The sequence below is a fragment of the Lepidochelys olivacea genome (genome assembly GCF_965140295.1).
Source record: "Lepidochelys olivacea isolate rLepOli2 genome assembly, chromosome: 10".
In the NCBI taxonomy this organism is placed as follows: Eukaryota; Metazoa; Chordata; order Testudines; family Cheloniidae; genus Lepidochelys; species Lepidochelys olivacea.
In genome coordinates, this window is record NC_140420.1 from 45,485,175 (window position 1) to 45,506,465 (window position 21,291).

Below are 21,291 nucleotides of genomic sequence, written 5' to 3' on the forward strand. Positions count from 1 at the left end.
CCTCTATTCGACATTGGTGAGGCCTCATCTGGAGTACTGTGTCCAGTTTTGGGCCCCACACTACAAGAAGGATGTAGAAAAATTGGAAAACGTCCAGCGGAGGGCAACAAAAATGATTAGGGGACTGGAACACATAACTTATGAGGAGAGGCTGAGGGAACTGGGATTGTTTAGTCTGCAGAAGAGAAGAATGAGGGGGGATTTAATAGCTGCTTTCAACTACCTGAGAGGTGGTTCCAAAGAGGATGGATCTAGACTGTTCTCAGTGGTAGCTGATGACAGAACAAGGAGTAATGGTCTCAAGTTGCAGTGGGGGAGGTTTAGGTTGGATATTAGGAAAAACTTTTTCACTAGGAGGGTGGTGTAACACTGGAATGCGTTACCTAGGGAGGTGGCGGAATCTCCTTCCTTAGATATTTTTAAGGTCAGGCTTGACAAAGTCCTGGCTGGGATGATTTAGTTGGGGATTGGTCCTGCTTTGAGCAGGGGGTTGGACTAGATGACCTCCTGAGGTCCCTTCCAACCCTGATATTCTATGATTCTATGAAATGTGGGCAGCTGCCCCGGCCCGAGAGAGCCCCCACTGTTGAGGTGTAGCTCAGCTGCAGCAGCACGGCTCTTCCAGGGGGAGACACAGCTGGCCGTGTATGGTCCCATTTCCCAGTGGACATGCCCTTGTTGCCTGGAACAGTATCATACGTGTCCTGGGATGGTACCTTGATTAACCCCCAGAAGGGAGATGGAGTAACCCGGAGAGTGGAGTGCATGTCAGCTCTGGCTCCTTGGCCTGTTCCCCAGCCCCTCTCCCAGTGCAGTTCTGCCTGTTGTGTTCCTTGCACTCCAGGGCAGGGTTTGTTTCTTTGCTTTTAAGGGCGCTCATGCCTGCAGTTGCTATTCGACCAGGTAACTGCCCTTTATCTACCAGTCTTCAATAGCACCTGTCCTAGCTAGAAGCCCTTAGCTGCTCGCAGACAGGCTGGTAGAACTGCCTGACATCTCCATGCTGCTTAGAGCTCCCTCTAGAGGCAGCCACAAGCACCTGCGCCTTTGTGCCGCGCCTCTGAACCACAGTGGGCATGCTCAGTTCTGCCAGTCGGAGCACCGCTGGGACAGCCGCTTGTGTCTGCAGGCAGACGGAGCTGACCCCACGGATGGTGCTAATGAGTTACTGCTGGTTATGGATGAGCGTGTTTAAAGTCAGCTTGTGCTGTGACAGAGCTGAGATCAGTGCAGGCTGCTTCCCCCTGACGAATTGCTCTGTCTGTGGAGCAATGGTCAGGGGCTCTGCAGCACATTGATTAAGGAATACAAATGGCAGCGGAGAATGTGTACAGCAGCTATAAAAGCCAAAGACAAGCTCTGTATTTGCAAAGGGTGGGACCCGCCACCATGCAGAACCCTGCGGGGCGGGGTTGTGACTCTACACGGTGAGATGAATGTTAGTGCGAGGGGTGGTGCAGTCCTGGGACCAGGGAGGAGGGGGCCTGGGGTAGACAGCATGGCCTTGTTCGGAGGCGCTGTTGTCGCCCAGCGCTGAAGCTGGCTGGTCAGCAGGGGGAAGCAATGCTCATTCAGAGGAGCCAGTCAGTGCTGGGGAGTGAGAGAACGGTTGCCATTCAGGCTGGGATGATGTCGTGCATCCTCCATCAGTCTGACAGGGATCAAAGAAGATACGTAGAGCCATCAACCCCGTGGCCCTCTCTGGAGTGAGCACGGCAGCTTAGGAGGGCTCCCTGTTTCTCTCCCGCTGTTGCATGGTGGGTGGGCGGGCGGTGGAGCTAAGTGCGCCTCCCCTAGAAAGCTAGGGCAGAGATTGAGACCATATGGGATTATCCTAACTGGTGGTGGTGCCCCAGGTCGTGGAAGGGTCTCAGGGCACTGCCCTGGGCGGGGCTGTCAGTGTGATATGTGATGATGTACCGACCCATTTGTGTACCACTGTAAATTTGCAGTGGGCACCCTCCCCTCACCTCCAAACAAGGGCCTCCATGGCAGGAGGGAAACCAGCCCTTGCCACATGCATTGCTTTGGAGAGAGTGACATGGAAGGGAAGACGTGGATTGAAAGTAAGGGGAAAGAGGGGGATGGGCATGACCCAGGGAGGCAAACATTTGCCCCTGCACTCTGGGCTCCAGCTTGCTCCCCCCCAGTGCCTCTGCATGAGCCCTTGGCCTGAATAGGGTCTGTGCTTCAGTTACTGGATCAGGTTTGTTAATGGCCTGCCCCTGCCTTCATGCTGGGGAAGGGAAGCTGGAAGCACAGTGCCTGGCAGGCTGGGAATCATGGTAGAGCCTCTGTCAGGGCCGTAGCCCGTCTGCCAGCAAAGCCCAAGGAAGGCAGTGTTGGCTCTGGGTCCTGCTGCTGCCAGCGGGGTGCAGCTGTCTGTGAGCCTGCTTGTTCACAATTGCTGGCCCGCTCTGCTCCCAGGAGGGAGGCGGGGCATGCTAGAGATGTGCTTCCCATTAGTCCATTCTGGCTGCAGCCCAGAGAGGCCCCTTGGCTGGGCTTTACACTTGGGAGCCCTGCAGGCTTCAAACTCTGACCTCTCCCACTTGGCAGTAGGGCAGTCATGCAGGGCTCCAGTCTGCTCTGCTCTGCTTCTTCAGGTCACTGCCCTCATTCAGCAGGGGCTCTGCTCTGACGGGGCCACTGGGCCAGCACACAGGGATGTCTCTCCTGCACAGAGTTTGGAGAAGATACCTGGGTACGAGTGTTTCCTTAAAACATGTCATGTCACACCAGTGAGCAGCACGATCTGTTTCTTCCCAGCAGCGGCAGGAGCAATGGATGTTAATTTCCTCTCCTCTTTGCTGAAACCCCCCCCAGGATTTCTTTTCTGCGTGGTGCACAGTGCCTCCCCTCTCTCTGTGTCACGCCTGCAGAGCGAAGCGATGAGTTTGGAAATGCCTGGCTTCTGAAGCAGGATAATTGAATGTGACAGGAACACACTAACTAGGAGACCTCGCTGCCTCCAGCTGATTTGCATTGCAAATGATGCTTAAAAATAAAGTGATGAGATGTTCTGTTGTTTTTTTTCCCTTTCTCCCCCCCTCTACAGGGAAACTGGATTCAAAGATTCATCAGGGAGCAAAGAAGGGGTTAATGAAGCAGAAGGAGATTGTTTGAACTCCCCACCCACCAGGAGCCCAGCCCAGCTGCTCTTCCCCTGCCTGGGAGCAGAGAGGAGGTGGAAGGTTCTGAAAGGCAGGTGCTTCCAGGGGGACGGAGAGGAGAGCGTTGTTAAAATTTGACTGTTGTATTCCAAGGCCATTAAACGAGGAGAGCCTTGTGCCTCGCTCTCTACGTGCACAGAACCCAGTCAGTCTGGCAGCTTGGAGTTTCCGGGTGAAATCCTGGGTCTTAAAAGACCTCTGGAGCTTTGGCTGCAGAGGCTGGTCTGATGGCAAGCTCAACGGAGTGCTGGCATCTGGCTCCGTCTGCTGGGGCATGGCACTCAAAGCACGCCCCGGACTGGGTCAGAGGATTCGGAAACAGGCCAACGTCAGCCAGCAGCTCCGAGCTGGCTCAGCCCTGGCGGTGTCAGTCTCCGCTCCCTGGGCAGCTAGGGGATGAGAGACTGTGACTCCAGGTCCATTGGCCAGAGCGGGTCAGGCACGTCACAGCACCAGGCTCTCAGGAGTTGTGCTGCAGCTGCTCACAGAGAGGCTTTGGCAGCAGTTCCTGCTGGAGCTGCCCAACGCCGCCCTGGCATGCAGTGCGCTCTCTTATAGCAGGAGACATACTGGTCAAAAAGGAGCAAAGTAGGATGGGGCTGAATGTCATAAAGCCGGGCCGGGCCCCTTCCCCGAGCCCCATCCCTGCCTCTGCCGAGCGCAGACCAGAGGAGGAGCTGTGGGAGGGGAAAGGTGAACTCGCTGCTCTGCCCCCTCTTGCTCAGAGCTTTATTTGCGAGGCTGCTCCCCTGAGCGATTAGTAGCAGCTTTTGGCGTCTTCAGCAGCTGGCCAGCCTTCAGTCTCTGCTCTGCTTTTATTCCAACCAGCTGCCTGCCCGTGAGAGCTGGCTCGCCTCCAGTAGCTGCATGCATGACTTGGAAAAAAACCGCCCCCTGTGTTAGGAGTAAGATTGATTCTCCCTGTCTTTAATCCTTCATATTCAGCATCTCTGTGTAGTGACATGCCTCTGTGCGTTGGTGCTCACTGGGCTGTGTGCCTGCCGTGCTGCGTTGCTCCTGGCGCCTTTTCAACACGGCCTAAGTGTTACTGATTCCCAGCCGAACTTCCCCCCCCCCCCACATTCCAACGACGACAGCGCTAACCCGGAGCGATGTCACTTCACATCGCCACGCTGGGCAGAGCGGCAAATCCCCCAGGAGGAGCGCCAGAGTCCCAAGGTTCAGATGCATTCAGTTCATTATGCGGATAATGGTTAAGTTGCCCTGATCCTGCTGCTCTGTTTGTCTGTTACCACAACACACCGGGAGCCAGGAGGGCTTGGAGCATTCTCAGCAGAAGGCCCAGCGCATCACTTCAGTATTTGGGAGGTGAACAGCCGGAGCCATAGGCAGTCTCAGCTAGAAGGGAATTAGCTCAGGCGACATGCAAATGCCATCCTCAGCCTCGGCGCCATCTCCTGGCTCATCCTTTGCTGGGTTTGTGTTGTGTGTGTCACTCTGTGTCTGAGCTTCTGTGTCTGGTTGTTGTGGAGTCAAGTACATGTAGATCTCAGCCAAGGTGTCCAAGCTCTGCTCTGCCTGGAGCTGGCTCTGAGGTTACTGCAGGGAAGCTGCTATTCCCTAGGATGGGGAAAAACGGGGGCGTTTCTCCCTTCCTTCCGCAGCTGGTCCTGCCCAGCCTGTGAAATTCCCCCTTCCCATCCTGGCCTTGCTCACCCATTGGTAAAATCCCTCCAGCTGGACGTTGGCCCCAAGCCCTTCCTCCCGACCTGGCAGCCCTGCACCCTCATGCTAACTGCTTTCTTGGTAACTGTTTCTCCTCCAGAGGCAGCTATGGCCTCCACTCCAGTCAGGGCCCCGGTTTGCTGGATGCTGCCCAAACCTCACCTGCTGCCTGCCCCAAAGTATCTGTGCTCTAAGATTAAGCCAAGCATCTCCAGGGACTGCAGAGATCTGAGCTGGAGGTGGAGGGGTGGATCAGAGGGGTTGAGAGGCAGTTGCTCTGTAGTGATTGGGGATAGACAGCTGATGGGCCTGTGAAAGGAGGAGAGACTCACCTGTACTGGCTGAGATATAGACTGCTCTGGTGGTAGGTGCAGGAGATCTGGTGCCCTGCAGTGCCCTGCACTGACTCTCTGGGTGTATGTGGTTAATACAGCTCTCACGAGGTGGTGTGGTGCTTCCAGAACAGGCCTAGACCAGCCCCCAGTGGACTACGTGCTGAGCAGCTCAAGCGTTGGTGAAGAACTCTGGGAGGCTATTCGGGGATGCAGCATGACTCCATGGGGAGCCGCCAAGCAGGCCCCGCTGCTGCTCTGGCCTATGCTGCTTCCCGCTGTGCTTGCCATTTATGAGTCCTTGAGTCTAGCGGTAAAGGTGGCAAATCGCCTCCCCGCTGGCTGTGCTGGGCTCTGGCCCCTATCCCTGGCTCTAGCTTGGGCAGGTCATGTGGTCTCTGGGTGCCTCTGCTTTCCTATTTGTAAAGTGGGGCTAGTGCCCCACTCAGGGGTGTGGGAAGGCTCAATGGGCCAGCAAGGGATCTCACAAACCAAGGGGAGCCAGCCTGCCCTCTAGCCTGCGGCCTCAGCTGCACTGGAATAGTGATGGGCATGGGCCGCGGTTCTGGCGTGAAGTGTGGACAGGCCGGTTTGCACCCCGTGAAGCCCTGGGCTCCCCAAGGCACTGACAGGGGCCAGCTTGTGTCCAGGGTGGACATGGGGCCCCTGCCTTGGGCCTCAGTCTGTGCTGGCCTCTTGACCATCCCTTGGGCGTGTCCATCCCATAGCAAGGATCTGACCTGCCCCTGCCCCACTATTGCCCTACAGGACTGTGCAAACTCCTCTAGGAGACAGTGCTCTGCCCTGATTCCCCCACCCCCATCTGGGGCGGGCACCTGGTCCCATCTGTACTTCACCAGCCTCACACACAACCCCCACCAGTGCTGCACCCGCAGCCGACTGAGTGTTACCTGGCAGCCAGCGAGTTCCCCCACAGCACAGCCTGCCTGCCCATCCCCAGCTCCTTGGTGAGGGCAGAAAGGGAGCCAAGGCTGGCATGAGGTTTGGGGGTGCTGCCTTGGGGTGGGGGTGCTGCTCATGGTTTTTCCATGCAAGCAGCCTATGCTCTCGCTCCCATCTGGTACCCCCAGGTCTGTGGTGCAGCCCAGCTCCTGAGTGGTGGCTGAATTTCGATGCTGAGGGAAGTGAGCCTTGTCTAGGCAGGTAATATACGTGCCAAGCCACGCCATCCAGCCTAGTGCAGGAAGTTAGAGCAGAACTGGGCACTATTTACTGCAAAGGCTGAAAGGTACTCGGGGAATGGAGCCAAGATTCCCAGCCCTTCCCGTCCCCAGGCCCCTCTTGGGCTGTGTGTTGGATGCTGGCCCCCCTTCTCCCCATACGTACAGAGCCGTGTGCCACCTGCAGCCTGTTCTCACACAGCTCCCCTGGGTCTGTGGAGATCCAGGTGAGAATAACCTCTTGGGGCCAGCTTCTGCTCTGCCCCACTCAGCGCCCCCAGCCTGGAGCCAGCAGAGGCACGGGAACAAATCAGAGCAGGACATGGAGTGTTCCTTGGATCTCTTCCTGGATTTGCTCGCCTTAGTCACAGCCGTCCGCTGCCCCAGGGAGCTGGGCTAATAGGAGATCAGGATCTTTCCATCTCCAGGACTGAATTTTCCCTATCTCCCTCCTGCACCCACTCACTTGGCTGCTATCTCCCCCCACCCCCATCCCTTCTCTAGTCTCAGCCATGCAAGAGCCTTCTCCTCTGCTGTTCTCCGGGGCAGCCTCCTTGAGTGCGCAGCCATAGCAGCTCTCCCCCTTGTTTCAAATCTGCCCTGCAAGGCACCCCTCATGCCCTATCGAAGCCCCCCCACAAGTTAATTTATTCATGATGTCCTTCATTTCCCCATGTTTTACAACGCACATGATCTTGTCTGAAGCCAGCTTGGCTCCAGTTTGTATGAAAGACCCTATAGCGAATAAAGTGCCTTTGCCTTCTTTATGTTACTGGTGGTGGTGTGGGAGTTGCAGTGCACTAGCATTTAGACAACCCCAGCTGTGATCAGCAACTCCTTGTGCCAGGCCCTGCGCCGATATGCAGCAGGTCCCTGGCCTCAAACACTTACAGTTTCAAGCGACAGGATGAGAGGAAAATGCCCAGAAACCAAAGGTGATGTGTCTAAGATCACAGTGGCAGAGCTCAAGATGGCTGTAGGTCACATGACTTCCAGTCCCCGACCTACCCCCTAGTAGTACCTACTGCTACTTCTAACTCCTTCTGGGCACCACTGGAATACCCATACACCTGCCTGGCCTCTGGGCCCCACTGTTATCTCACAGCCACAGGGACTAGCTCCCAGCTGGGTGGCAGCTTTCTGAGGCCGCATAGGCTGCTTGCCCCTTCTTATTGCATTGACCAGCTACTGTGCGATTGCAATAGATGCAACCTCTCTGGCTGGCGCATGCCCATTTCCTGCTGCCAGAAGTCCCTCACCCCACTGGCCTTTGACATTACAAGCCAGTGCTTGAGAGAGGGGGTTGGGGGTGAAAGTCCTTTGGGTGCGGTGGCGAAGAAAGGCCAAGCCAAAGTGAGAGGGAGCAGATATCAGGCACTGCTGAGCCGTGAGCCTGGCACCAGCCCCTGTAAGAAACACCCCTGGGACAGGAAGATCAAGGAGCCCCTGTGATGTGAAATTAACCCAAGGTCCTAGACTGACTCCCTGGAGCAGGTTAGACTGTGGGGGGCACAGTCCACTAACAACCCTTGATCTTCTAGTGCTTTCCAGCTATAGATGTCAAATGGCTTTACAGGTGGGGAAACTGAAACACAGAGCAGGAAAGTGGCTTGACCAGGCTCACCCAGCAGGTCTAATGCAACAGCCAGGAATTGAACCCAGGCCAGGGCCCCACCCACTAAACCAAATTGTCTCCCCATCCAAATTGCCTCGTGGCTGCCAGCAGTTGCTGTTGAAGTGCTGGTCTTGTGCATGGTGCTGCATAAGACGTAGAAGAGGAGCCAGTGTTTCCCCCAAAACTTACAGACTTCACAGATGGCCAGCACAAAATACACTGCCAGCCCCAGGGAGAGACTGCACTGAGGGAGAAGGGCTGTGGGAAGGGGCTGCAGCGCGAAGGTGATGCTCCAAAACTTTGGCAAACTGAAGTACTAGCAACCAGAGCACAGTGTGTGCTGGGGGCGGGGAGGAGAGGAGAGTGTGATGCCTGAGGCCATCTACTTCCCTTGTTTGTATCAGGCTGCTGAGTTCCACCTCCTTGCTCTCCTGGGGGGCTCACCTTCCCTGGGGGCCCCTGCTCTGCCTCCGGGGTCAGCAGGGATAACAGTCCAGTGAGACTGAGTAACCCCTCTGGCTGAGGCTACAGCAGCCCTTGGGTGCTATGAGTATCTTCCAATTGCCTTGCCTTGCCTCCCCCATGTAACCAGGGAGGCACTGATTTCTCGTACCTGGACACCTCCCCTTGGGGAAGGCTGGCAAGAAGCCAGGTCATTCAGGAGCCCCAAGAAGGTGGGAAATTGTTTTCTTCCCAGCTGTCTCCCAGTGGTCCTGTGGCGAGTCTGAGCTGGGGCTCACAATTGGAGAACTCAGCCATGGTGTGTGTGGGGTCTTGGGGGGGACTGGCCATGTTTGACCAGACACGTCAGGGAGAGATGAGTCCCCTCCTCAAGGGGGAGCAGGCTGGTCCCATTGGGCTGGCACTGAGCCCCCAGGTGTTGCACCCAAGGGGCATCAACACACATGGGCTGTGCAGTACTCCGTGGCTTGGACTAGAGCAGAGAAGGGGCCTTCTGTTTGAACCAGACACACGGTCCACCAACCTGCACAGCTATCGCTCCTCTGCCTGATCCCTATACCCCCAGCAAGCCATCCTGCACCTCACCAGCATTGAAAGTGCATTGGAGAGGGCCGCATAGGTCTAGCAGGCCTTTGAATGGAGCCTTGGCACCACAAATGTCACCCCCAGATTGCTCCGCCGTCACCCAGCCTGCACGTTTAAAATCTCCCTGCGCTCATCTCCTTGGCCTTGTTTCTGGGGCACTGAGCAGGCCCTTTGCAGAAGCAGGGCAGTGGAGTTAACCCCTTGGGCGCTGGAACCCGCTGCACCCTGTCACCACGACATCTGTGGTTCCATTTTTCCAGGGCACCCACTATTTAGCAAAACACACATGAAGAAAAGAGGCATTGCCACATACACACGCGCACCCGCAGGCCACGTGTCGGCCAGCTGAGGGGGCCTGGCCCAATGGGGCCTTGCACTGGAGTGCCCTCTCCGCAGGGCTGCTGTCCCAGCTCAGTGTATAGGCTGAAGCTGTCGGCATCACTCTGTCAGTCCAGCCCATCTGCCAGGGAGATGGGCGCTCTGAGTGCTGCCTGCCTGCTCCGAGTTGAAGTGCCCACGTCCTGGCTGGAGCCGGCGGGTCTCTGCGGAGAGCGGATGAATCCGAGGAAAGGCCAAGGGTGATGAATCCACTTCACAGCGGTGAATGAAGCCAGCTCAGGGAGCGCTACTGTGTGCACAGGATTACGCAGGGCTCGGCGAGAACTGGCAGCACCGTCTGCTCCCTTTGGCATCCCTGTCACCCCCCGGCTCCAGCCTGCAGCGCGGCTCCGTGGGAGGCAACTGTACGAGAGCAGAGCAACACAGCTGCCGGGGCAGAGCAGCGAGGCTGCACACATCTGGCCTGGTACTTACTGCAGCAGAGCCCGGTGTGTGGCGGGGGTGTCTGTGTGAGTCTGTCAGTGTGTCTCTGTCCTCCTCTCCAGGTCTGGCTGTGCAGCCCTACCTGCCTGCAGGCAAGCGTGTGTCAGTTTCCCCCGAATGCGCGTGTGTCCGCAGATAGTGACAGACTCGGCTTGCTTTTGGGTGGGTTCATTTTTGTGTGGCCAGGTTGTTAGCCTGACTCAGTACCATGCCAAGCGGCCTGGTGGGGGCAGCTGTTAGCCTGGCTCCTGCTCTCCACCCTGTCTGGCCTGCATGGCCCTACCAAGAGTTACACCTCCAGTGGCATAGGGTCCTCAGAGCACACAAGCCATCCCATGGCAAGGTGGAGTCCCTGGGGAAAGGCCCTGTCACTGTGTCTGGGCTGCGTCACACAGCTCAGCACTCTGTGGCCTCCAGAAGACAGAGGTGGCTCTGGTGATTTGGCCAGGTCATGTGGTAGATGCACAAAGGGCGTCTTACAGTACATCCCACCTGGAGGGGAGAGATGGTGACTCAGTGATGATGGCAAAGCCTGCTGCCACGTGCTCCAGACATTATTGTGGGGCAGTTCTCTGGCCTCTGTTATATCGGGGAGCACAATAGTCCCTTCCAGCCTTGGAATCTGGGAATCTGCTGCCTAGGATGGAGTCAAACAGCTTGTTCTGGGAGAACTGGGTTGCCCCATGTGTGTCTGCCTCTATGCGTCTGTTTGCCTTCCCCCAAAAGTGTGTCTCTGCCTCTGTCTGCCTGTGTGTCTGTCTGTCTCTCTCTCTCGGTATTTGCGTGTCTCTGGCAGAATGACTGGTTTTGCCCAGGGCTCTGGTGCATGGAGTGCAGCCTGGTGGGTGACTGGCTCGGCCCCAAGGTGGGCACTACATGGAGGACCTGTCCCTGGGCCTTTCTAGGGCTGCGGCTGGAGCCACTGACGGGGCAGGAGGGAGACCAGCCTGCCCTGGGAGCCTGCGGAGGGAGCACACAGCCCCACCCCCACGCCCCCCGCTGTGTCTGCCCGTGCCTTGCTGCTGGCCCAGCACTCGCTTTCTCCTCCACCTGTTCAGGGACCCTTTATTGCTAGTGCTGCTGTGAGAGCACGAGCGAGCCCCGCTGCCACCACATCCTGGGAGAAAACGAGCTGAGCAGGGGAGGTTTGCAGGAGATCAGCCTATAAATTACTCCTGCTGCGCACACGGCTGCAGGTGCTTACTCGGCAGCTCTGATCTCCCTGGCCCTGCTGAGATCCTGTCTTCCCTCCCGCTAGGTCACCTCACTCCATTGCGCACTTGGACAGCTAGTGATTGTTCTCAGCCCTGGCACTGTGCTGCCTTTCCCCGTGGCCTGGGTTTGAGAAGGAGCCTGCCGGGCTGCTCCCTTCCCTGCAGCAGCTCCCCCTGCCAGTGAAAACCCAGCCACCCTTCCCACCCTCTGCTCGCCCTGCCAGGAGTGTCAGCGTGGCACTGATCTCTGCCTGCCCCAGCAATGGGCACAGGGGACTGGGGCAGGGCATTGGCTGGCACAGCCAAGGGCTTAGTCTGGGGAGGGTTGGAGGCTCTGGGTTAGAACGGGAGGTGGTCCAGGGAGAAAGTTCTACTGTAGCCCACGTGTTGTGTACCAAATAGTCCGCTAAAAACATGGCTTGGGAGCTGGGTCAGGGGCCCCAAGTATGGGGGGAGGGAATGCTTTGCATCTCAGCCCCATGCCCTTGCCGAGTGGCTATCCTCCCAGCAAGCCTCCCAGCCTGTGTAGAGAGTCTTGGGGAGCTGAGCTCACACTAGCGTGCTCAGAATAGCTCTGTGCACTTTGTGGCAGCAGCCGTGGCTCAGGCAAGTCACCCAAGCTCAGAGCCAGTGGGTAGGGTGGGCTTCACCTCAGGGGACTAGCCTGAGCCTCTGCCTGAGCTGCTCCTGTAAGTGCTCTAGTGTGAGCCCTGCTAGCATGAGTCTGGCTACCTGGGCTGGGAAGCTCGCTGCCAGCTGCCATGTCGACAGACCTCAAATGAGCGGGCAGCTCAGCTCTGCCAGGGCAGCCGCTCTCTGGTGTGCGATGTTCCGTTGTCCTGGGAGCCTCTTCAGGACACTTGCCTTTCATCCGGCCAGTTGGGTGGTGGGATCAGCACATTAACGAACATGAGCTACCCTGAAATGGACAATGTTGACTTTTAAGAAGTGGCATTTATGTTTCTGAGCTAACACTCCTCTGAGATGTGGGGAGGGGCGGGGGGCGTGGCTCACCCCTTTGGGAGTCACTGATTCAGACTCTCTTCAGACTCAGGCAGATATGGCTGTGTCAGTCATGTGCCATTCACATTTTCAGAGTTTTCTTTGTAACTGTGAGGGCTAAAAGCATAATATTTTAGTGAGAGCTGAGGGGCTTTAGCCTTGACGCTGCGGGGCCCCCAGGAATGGGACAGTCCTCAGGCATAGATGTCTCACTTTTCACTTCAGTGTGAAGTTAGTGTCAGACTGACAGCTCTGGGCAGGGAGCTCTTTACCGCTGAACACACATGCGCTCAGTTGTGATTTTACCACAGGGCTCAGGAGCCTGGGTCCCAGCTTCTGCAGTTACATGAGGCCACAAGAAACTCAGCTTCAAGTTTCTACTCCTGCTGGTTGTGGAGAAGAGGCTGAAAATGTGAGCCAAGTGCAACCTGAAGGCTCAGAAATCAGATGACAAAGAATGAGAACCCAGCACTGATTCATTAAAAAACAAATCACCTGGTTTTTAAGGCCCAACTGAAGATTTTTGAATGCATGTGGTTAGCAATACTATAGCAGGCCCAGCCTGGCAGGGACCTAACAACTCATCACACCTCGACTGCAAAAAAGCCCTCAAAGGAAAACAACTTTCAGACCCTATTTTCCTGGGCTAGACTCAAGCTGGGACACTGGTGCCATCCACCTCTGCTCATAGCAATACATGTAAATTAGCCCCACTCCATGCCCCAAAGCCAGCTGGGAATTGTAAAAGCAATTAAGGGCTTATTTACACACAAATGTTGTACCATTGTGAAGGTAAAGTGTAGGTAAAGCCACACAGCCCCTCTTTAGATGCAACTGAGTGGGGAAGACCTCTCCACCATCCTTCTTCCACAGCCAGGTGATGATTCACAGAGGAGGGGCTGCTCCTGGCTAGCATCCCCCTCCCCCAGCGCGTGTGATGGATGGAGTAGTGATGGCACCGGTCACATCGGGATGGATGCAAACTGAGATATAGTCATCAGGTCCTGGGGGCTGGCAGAGGAGCTCCTAGCAAGCAGCATGGCCCAGTGGCTGTCTGCATTGCAGGGTGGGGCTGGCTGGCATGTAGCACTGGGGAAGCCCAGCAGTGGCTATTGAAATTAAGATTTCATTAAAAGAAACAAAGTTACATTCCAGCTTTGACTTGCAAGCACCTTCCGAGCATGGTCCAATGCAGCGTTGCCTCTGTGAGTCTGCACACAGGTCAGCACAGCCCACCCCCCAGACTCATCTAAGGCACCCAGTGGCATTACACCAGGGATGGATTTGTCCCAATAACTCTGAGAGATGGCTCCCAGTCATCTCAATGGGACACTGCTTTTGTTAACTCTGATGCCTAATGATGACAACTGAATGGATTGTCAATTATTTCACTGCTGATCATTTTAGCAGTAACATCTACCCCATCCCACCCCGGGTTACAAGAGCAGTGCCTGGCCTGAGTCCTGTCCTGCTAGGACCAGTCCTCTCCTGGCCTGCATTCCTGATGGGCTTGGCCTCCCCTTGAGCCAAGAACCAGCACGGGGGAGCGATGCATTGGGAGGACACGCTGAGTTGGGGAGGAAAAGCTAGCCCTGTGTGAGAGCACGAGGCCAGTGGCCTCCTGGAGAAAGGGCGAGGGAAAGGCTGGGGAGTTGGGCAGAATTTGGTTCTGATTGGACCTGAGCAGCTCAGCCCCTACTGCCCAGCCAGATTCCCCCTAGGCACTGAGCTGAGTGGGGCATGGGGCTGTTGCACTGGCTACTGCCAAGCACAGCTGGCTGCAAACAGCTGACCCCAGGGCAGTGCACCAGCTGGAGCTGGCTGCTTCACCTACACAGGGGACAGAGAAGGCCAAGGGGGCCTTGACCATTTGGAGGGGGAGCAACCCACCAGAGCCGGCTCCTCTCCAGGGAGAGGGTGCCAATGCCCAGAGAGCAAAGCCAGCCCCAACGACTGCGGAGGGAAAACGCCTCACTGACTGAACAGCCACTTCCACCAGAAAACGGCTGTTTTCATTTAAAGTGGGGAGGGGGGGGAGAAAAATCAAGGCCCCAGCCCAGGACAATCGCCCTTTTCAGAAACCAGAACAGAAGGGTGTTGTTCTGGGGAACTCCCCACAGATGCACTGACCCCCAGCGCACGCACAGGCCTAGCTGTAACAGAGCCTGTGCGTGCCACTCCCTTATCCTCTGTTTACCACACACCAGCCTTGTGAAGGGGACCAATTAACTCAATAGGCCACACTAGAGGGGAATGAGGCTGGATAAGCAACCCCTGGCCAGGGATGGAGCCCAGCTAAGAAGAAGCAGGCAGGGCTACAATGAAGCCAGGGAGAGGGAAGCAGAAGGGGCTGCAGCCAGTCTCTAGCTGTGGAAAGGGAGAGGAGGAACGATGACTTGCGGCCCTGGCCTTGGCGAAAGGGGATACCCAAAGGAGGATAGTGGCAAAGAACCTGATAGAAGTGAAGTACAAGTAGCCAGGGGACCAGCAGCCAGGCTTGGGACAGTGCAGACCATGGCTGCTGGTTGTAGGGTCCCTAGGCTGGAACCTGGAGTAGTGGCCAGGCCCAGGTTCCCCTACCAGTCACTGGGGAAGTGGTACAGACCGGGCAGTGGAGCAGCAGACTGCCTAGCACAGTCATCCAGTGGGACTTTGCCATCCTGGAAGGGGAAGATGAGGATGACTTGGCAGGAGGGCCAAGCTGCAGAGGGCAACCTGAGTGGCAGAGAAAGAGGCAGCAGGGTGTGCAAACGAGCAGCAGCAGGGGATGTTGGACATGAGTGGAGCTGATCCCCGGAGCAACCAGGAGCAGGTGCCTTTGTGGTGAGTGGGACCCTGGGACACTCTTCACTGAGTGTGTACGTGACACACCATATGGACTCCTGGGATGCAGCACTATCCAAACCTGATGCTTCATAGCATCGCTGGACAAAAGCAACCAGCACTTGTTGGTGACATACCTCCCCTTTGCCCTCCTCTAGTGCCTTTGGCACATGGATCTCAAAGCACTGACCCAACTGTCACAGCTCCCCACGAGGGGGTGAGTGAGAGTTATCATCCCACGTTATATATGGGGAAACTGAGACACAGGCAACTGAAGTGACTTGCCCAAGGTCACCTAGCAAGTCACTAGCAAAGCTATAAATAGACCCCCCAACTGTCCTGACTCCCTGTTATAACTACCACCCATCACTGCCTCTCATGGAATTCTGCAGGTAGAATTGTTTGCTGGGGTGATAGCGCCCTTCTCCGTTATCAGACAGGGCAAGCTTTGACAATGCCGTCCTTCTGTCTGGCCTGCCCCCTTCTGGGCCAAGATCCATCTGCCAGCAAGTGTCCCCCAGGGTGTTTAATCTGCCAACCCAGAGATCCTGGTTTATGCTCCCTCTGCATGAGACTCACTGCAAACAGGGAATTCATCCAGGTGCCTCATGCCCCAGCCAGGTGGCAGCAGTGGGTTACCTCTTAGCAGCTGAATTGTGCACAGCTCTGGCTCTTTACAATCCCCATAGAAAGAAAAGGAGGACTTGTGGCACCTTAGAGACTAACCAATTTATTTGAGTATCCGATGAAGTGAGCTGTAGCTCACGAAAGCTTATGCTCAAATAAATTGGTTAGTCTCTAAGGTGCCACAAGTACTCCTTTTCTTTTTGCGAATACAGACTAACACGGCTGTTACTCTGAAATCCCCATAGAAAGAGCTGGGGCTTTCACCCCCACCCCTGTTTTGTCTGAGTACTGGGTATTCTTGTTTGCTGCTGGTTCCCCATTAGGTTCCCTTGGGGCGATATAGGGAAGATGTATAGGCCTGTGTGCCTGGGCTTCCTTTGATATTATACAAACACCTTAGGGCAGCCCCTTTGCACTGCACAAGATCTGCAGGAGCCTTTTCTCCTGCTAGCCCTGCTCAGTGCCAGCAATGTAGCTGCTTGGACCTTTCACTACGTACCTGACTTGTGCAGTGATGACATCCTTCACTCTGCACTTTGCAGACTTGGTGAGAAAACCTCCATTGTGCATGCTGAGTATGGGGTGTAGGGTTGCCAACTCTGACTGAAGCTATTCTGGGAGATTTTTTTTCCCTAACATGATGTAATGTCATTTTCTTAAAATATCCTTTTAAAATCTCCCGGATTGCTTTCGATAGTCACCGGGAAATCAATGCGAATTCTGGGAGACTCCTGGAGGGTTGACAACCCTAGGTGTGACTCATCCGCAGCAGCCAAAGCTCATGAGATTGGCTTAAAAACCATGAGATTGTAAACAGTAATATGTCTGTGGTGCTTTTTGTTGACATGATGGGGTCTTGGTCTTCAGAGTTCACCTCTAAAGCTTTTCTCTGCAACCACAAAAGCCAGAAATTTACTTTTTCCTTCCCATGCAAGTTATGATTCTCATGGAATCCCATGACTCCAAGAAACACAACACATATTAGGAGACTCATGAGAGTTGGCAACACTAGGTATGTGATTTCTAAGGGCTTATACAACAGTGACAGTCAAGCCAGTTTCCTCTGCAGCAAGGAAGCACCAAATCTTGCCTTCCCATGCTCAGTGGCAGGACAGACTTTAAAAAGGTTGCAAAAATAATTTTTATAACAGGGAAAGTGTCAAGGGTATTTTTTCACTCCACTCACTTTGCATTCACTAACAGCAGAACCATTTTGCTTGAACTTTGCATTCCTCTTGGAGCAGAGACCAAGCCAGGATGACTAACACCAAAAGGGGAAGGTTTCAGAAAGTTATGAGTGGTGGAAAACAGAGGTTAAAATGGAAACTACTATATTACCTTAACTACAGCAGTTAACATGGATTTAAAAAAAACCTGGAATATATTATAATATATAATTTAATAGCAGGGAGTGATGAGGCTGCTCAGGTTACAGAAATGCCAAAGTTAAGGCAGCACATTCAACCTTAACTCTGCCCCTTATACGTATGCATCACACTGCAGGCTAATTATATGGTCTGTGTCCCAAATAATACAATGTAAAGTCACACCAGCTCTTCCACACTGTTCCATACGTGTGTAACTTCCTGCAATGTCGTTCCCATTGTCTTGCAGTGGCTCTCAGTTCTTTGTACTCTTTTGGTGCTTTACACGTTACGTTCCCATGGGAGTGGGATCATCACGCCAGTTCTGGCCCCTTTACTAGGGCTGAACAGAGGGCTGAACAGCACAGAGGACCAGTAAAAGCCCTGGCTCTAGCAGAGGGAGGATTGCTGCTGTGCAGGCCCTGGGGATCAGAAGGGACCCCTTCTCAAGCTCTGGCATGTCGGGACTAGCGCTGCATCATGTAGGGCTGTGCAGACTCAAAGCAGTGCTGGGGCCCCTATGGCAGCCCCAGGATGCTTCCCGAACTCCTTCAAACCCCAAGCACTCTCTTCAAATACCGGGGAGGGGGGGGCTTTCCATTTCTCCAGAGCAGCCCAGGGAGGACTGTGGGGAATTAGCCTTAGAGATGCAGCACAGACTCCCCGCTCTGCACTTTAATAATGTTACTAGCGCCCCGGTACTTTGTATTTTCCTTAAAGCCTTTGCTAGGTGCAAGTCAGGGGATGAGGCAACTATCTAACTGCAACCATAAATGCACTATTGGTGCCATCATATTTTCACTAACACTCTGTGCTGATACTAATCTCTCTCCACTGCACATCTGCTGAATTAGCCATACTGCCTGCATTTCACAGCAGTGACTTTCACAGACGTCACATGACTGGTATGTGCAGAGTGGTCTGGACGCATGCCGGGTTGGAGCGAAGTAGACGCAGGTTCTGGAGAACCGTTCTTTGGGTTTGTTTAGAGTAGGGACAGTGGCCAACGGTAGGTGAGGGGGAGTTAAAACATGTTAAATCACCTTGACCTGTTCCCGAGTAAGGACACAGGTTAACACCTTGTACTTAGATTGTACACTCTTCCTTAGCACAATGGGGTCCTGGTTCATGACTAGGGCTTCTCGGCCGTACCACGATACAAATCATCATAATACTTCAGTTCAGCGGGGGGAGCCCCACCCCCAGGTGGGAACCTAGGGCTCTCCTCGATCGGTTAACACACTTTCAAATACAACTTGCCCTGTCTATGCTAGAATTTTCACAAGCATTAGCTAATTTTTTTAAAAACAGCTTGTATCCTAGCCTGGACTGTAAGCTCCTTAGGAGTCAGCTCCTTGCGGCAGGGATACTCTGTCTTTGCCAGCACTGTGGGTCCCCGTTCCCTGGGTGCCACTGTAACATAGACGTTAAATCACCATTAACAGCCCACCTGAAGTGTGCACGTGCGTATGCACATGTTCCCTCTCTGCGGGCACAGATGGGGATTCTGAATTCCCGGAGCCCAAACCTTTCCTTGTATTAACCCAGAGCAGTCCCTGGCTGAGGAGACCAACCCTTTCTCATCTGGGCAAGGATTTACTGGGCTGATTTCTGTTTAGATTTTTCCATCCAATTATACAATAAATAAAGCTCCTTAAGCCAGAGGGAAACGTGCTAACCCACAGCAGCATGTTATCTTTAGAACAACTTTATATCCAGGGGAGATTTATGGCCTTCCAAGAACTTCATCAGTCTTACATAAATGAGACCCCACATGGCTTGCCCTGCATTAATGTTGTACCTCCTTCCCCGTTGTTTGGGTGAGCTCTGCAATGACTCACACCCCAGGTAATAGCGCTGCACTTGTACTTCGGAGGATATTTATGGCTGTAGCTCTGTGGTGCTCTATTCCTCTGGACAATCAGTATGTCATTTTAGGCAAAGCCTGCCCCGAGACGCTAGGCAAGCCCTGTCATCAGCTTGGACTTGTAACATCAGCCTGGCCAAAGCCTGGATCCTCAGAAATGCCACAGGGTGGCTGGCCCTTTAAGGGGTGATGGGTCTCAGCCCCACCTGTTACATATTTAACTTGCCTCCCCAGGAGGGGAAAAGGGGTCATATAACTCAGGGAAGGGCCTAGGTAGTGACATCCTTGGGGACAACAGACAGTGGCACCGGGAGAAGGCTGTAGAGGACTGCAGAGAGCAAGGAGGCAGGTGTAGGAGACCTGGGAGAAAAGACTCCAGGCAGGAAGGCCTGGGAGTGGCTGCTGGGAAAGGAGCTGGGAGCACCCAAAGGAGCCCTGAGGGCTAGGGGAAAGACAAACTGGAGTCCAGACTCTTGGACCCTGTGAGGTGGGAGGGTCCCAGAGCCCTGGCTGCAGTTGGAGCCACAAAGGACAGGACAATTAAACAGCCCCTTAACCCGAGCCTGCTGACATGGGTCCAGCCATGGGTGTCCAGTTGCAGAATAGACACACCCATAGAGGGAACAAGCCTGTGTTGGGCCCTGGAAGGTGGATAAGATGGGGCCTAACAAGGAGTCTGCAGCTCCCAATTCAGTGATGAAAAAGGAACAGAGCAGAGTAAGGAAGTGACGGTAGTGAAGCCAGGAGAGTCAGTGAGGATCCACATGAGGACTCAGAAAAGCCGCACCTACCTAGGGGATCTCCCAAATCTGAAATGACATTAACTAAGGGAACAAGAATCATGGTGCGGGGGACCCATCTCAGCCTGGGTCTAGGTGTCCCAGAGAGCTAGAGGAGATCATGAGCACACGTGATCAGTGGCAGATGGGGGCTGGGGAGCAGCTGGCCATTGGCTCCTCTTTGTGGATGTCATGCCAATTTTAAGTTCCATGTGTCCCCCTCATGCCCAGATCCTGCCCGTGGGCTGGGGGGTTCAAGGCCTGGGAAAGGGGAGCAGGATAGAGAGGGCATCGACTGCACCTTGTCATTCCACGCACACAGAGGGAGTGCGAAGTGCTGCCAGACTGGCTCCTGCTTTGTACAGGTGTAAACTGCCCTGTGCTTTGAGTCCTGAAACTGGGTCCTGCCCATTCAGAAAGAAAGAAGAGTAAGAGGGTGGATTTCTACAGGCCAACGCCTGGGGCAGAGCTGGCCAGCAGGGGTGTCTAACGCGGGGAGGGGTGGGCGTGATTGTACGTGTGACACTGTGTGTGGGCTTTTTTGTTTTGTTTCAGAAAGGCCTAATCTAATCTTACAAGCCTTGTAGCTGGTGGGGATTGATTCTAGTGTTAAACTGCATCCAGACTAGGTGCTAAACGTAATGCCACCAGCGGGTAGGGAGAAACCTACCCTTGTAACTTGATTAATAAGAAAAATCAAATACCCTCTTTCCTAGTTGAGACATACCCTGGAGCAGCCTCCGTCCATCCTGAGCTGTGATAGCAAAACAAGGAAGCGCTCGCCAAAACAACCGGGATGGCTTAAGAGGAAATAATGCTCTAGCAGGGTATCACGAGCGGTTGGAATTCACTACTGGGGCTAGTGGAGTTGAACTGGCTCGTGGGACTGTTGTGTCCCTTCAGTCTCCTGGATCGACTCAGAACTTTTCATGTATGAGTTATGGTCCCTCTACTGTTGTCATTTAAGGCTTTTTCTAGACGAGGGGAAAGGTCAGGCTTAGTTAAGACAAGCTAGCGAAGGCTGAAATAAACTCAACTATGTGCAGGCATTAGCTCCACCTACTAAATTTAGCTAACGATGTTAGCCTGCATCTCAACTTGGAAAAGCAATTGTGTTTCAGTGGGACTTACTAGCTACGGTTCTCCTAGTATCACACAGTCCAATGGGTGGAAGCTGAAGTTAGACAAATTCCAATTGGAAATAATGCGTACATTTTTAACAGTGAGAGTAATTTAACCATTGGCACAACTTATCAAAGGTTATGGTGGATTCTCCATCACTGACAATTTTTAAATGAGGCTTGGATGTTTGTCTAAAAGATCTGCTCTGGGAATTATCTGGGGGAAGTTCAGTGGCCCCCCGTGTTAGGAGGTCAGCCTAGATGATCACAATGGTCCCTTGTGGCCTTGAATCTAGCCTATGTAAAGGTTCAAGGAGATTCTCCTTTGGCTACTGGTAGAGGTGCTTTGGAAGCAAAAGCCCCTGTACGTTATCCCCACTTTCCCAGGGAAGTTATATTACTGGCCCCAGTTAGCATTTGCCTGGGGTCAGCAGCTTCTTACTGCCTCCTGCAGCATGCGCAGAGTTGCCCCGTCCCAAGCATCCAGCTTGCTGGTTCCACAGCTGGGGCAGCGTTCTGGTGACAGAGCTGTGCCTTTGCTGTGTGCCATGCAGCCATCGCAGGTAGGATGGCATTCACAGCGAGCGTGGGCTGATCCTCGCTGTGGCTGCCCAGGCAGCCAGGAGAACATGTTAGGG

General features: G+C 54.4%; 1 protein-coding gene across 1 annotated transcript in view; it reads left to right on the plus strand.

Annotated features, from left to right (window-relative positions):
• TRIP4 (thyroid hormone receptor interactor 4) overlaps positions 1-3,314 on the plus strand; it is a 51,364-nt gene extending 48,050 nt beyond the window's left edge. Inside the window, exon 13 of the mRNA XM_084641453.1 lies at positions 3,059-3,314. Within this exon, the coding sequence (XP_084497579.1) occupies positions 3,059-3,126 (68 nt within the window). The 3' untranslated portion in view covers positions 3,127-3,314. The remainder of the gene's footprint in view (positions 1-3,058) is intronic.
• The last annotated feature ends 17,977 nt before the right edge of the window (positions 3,315-21,291 follow it).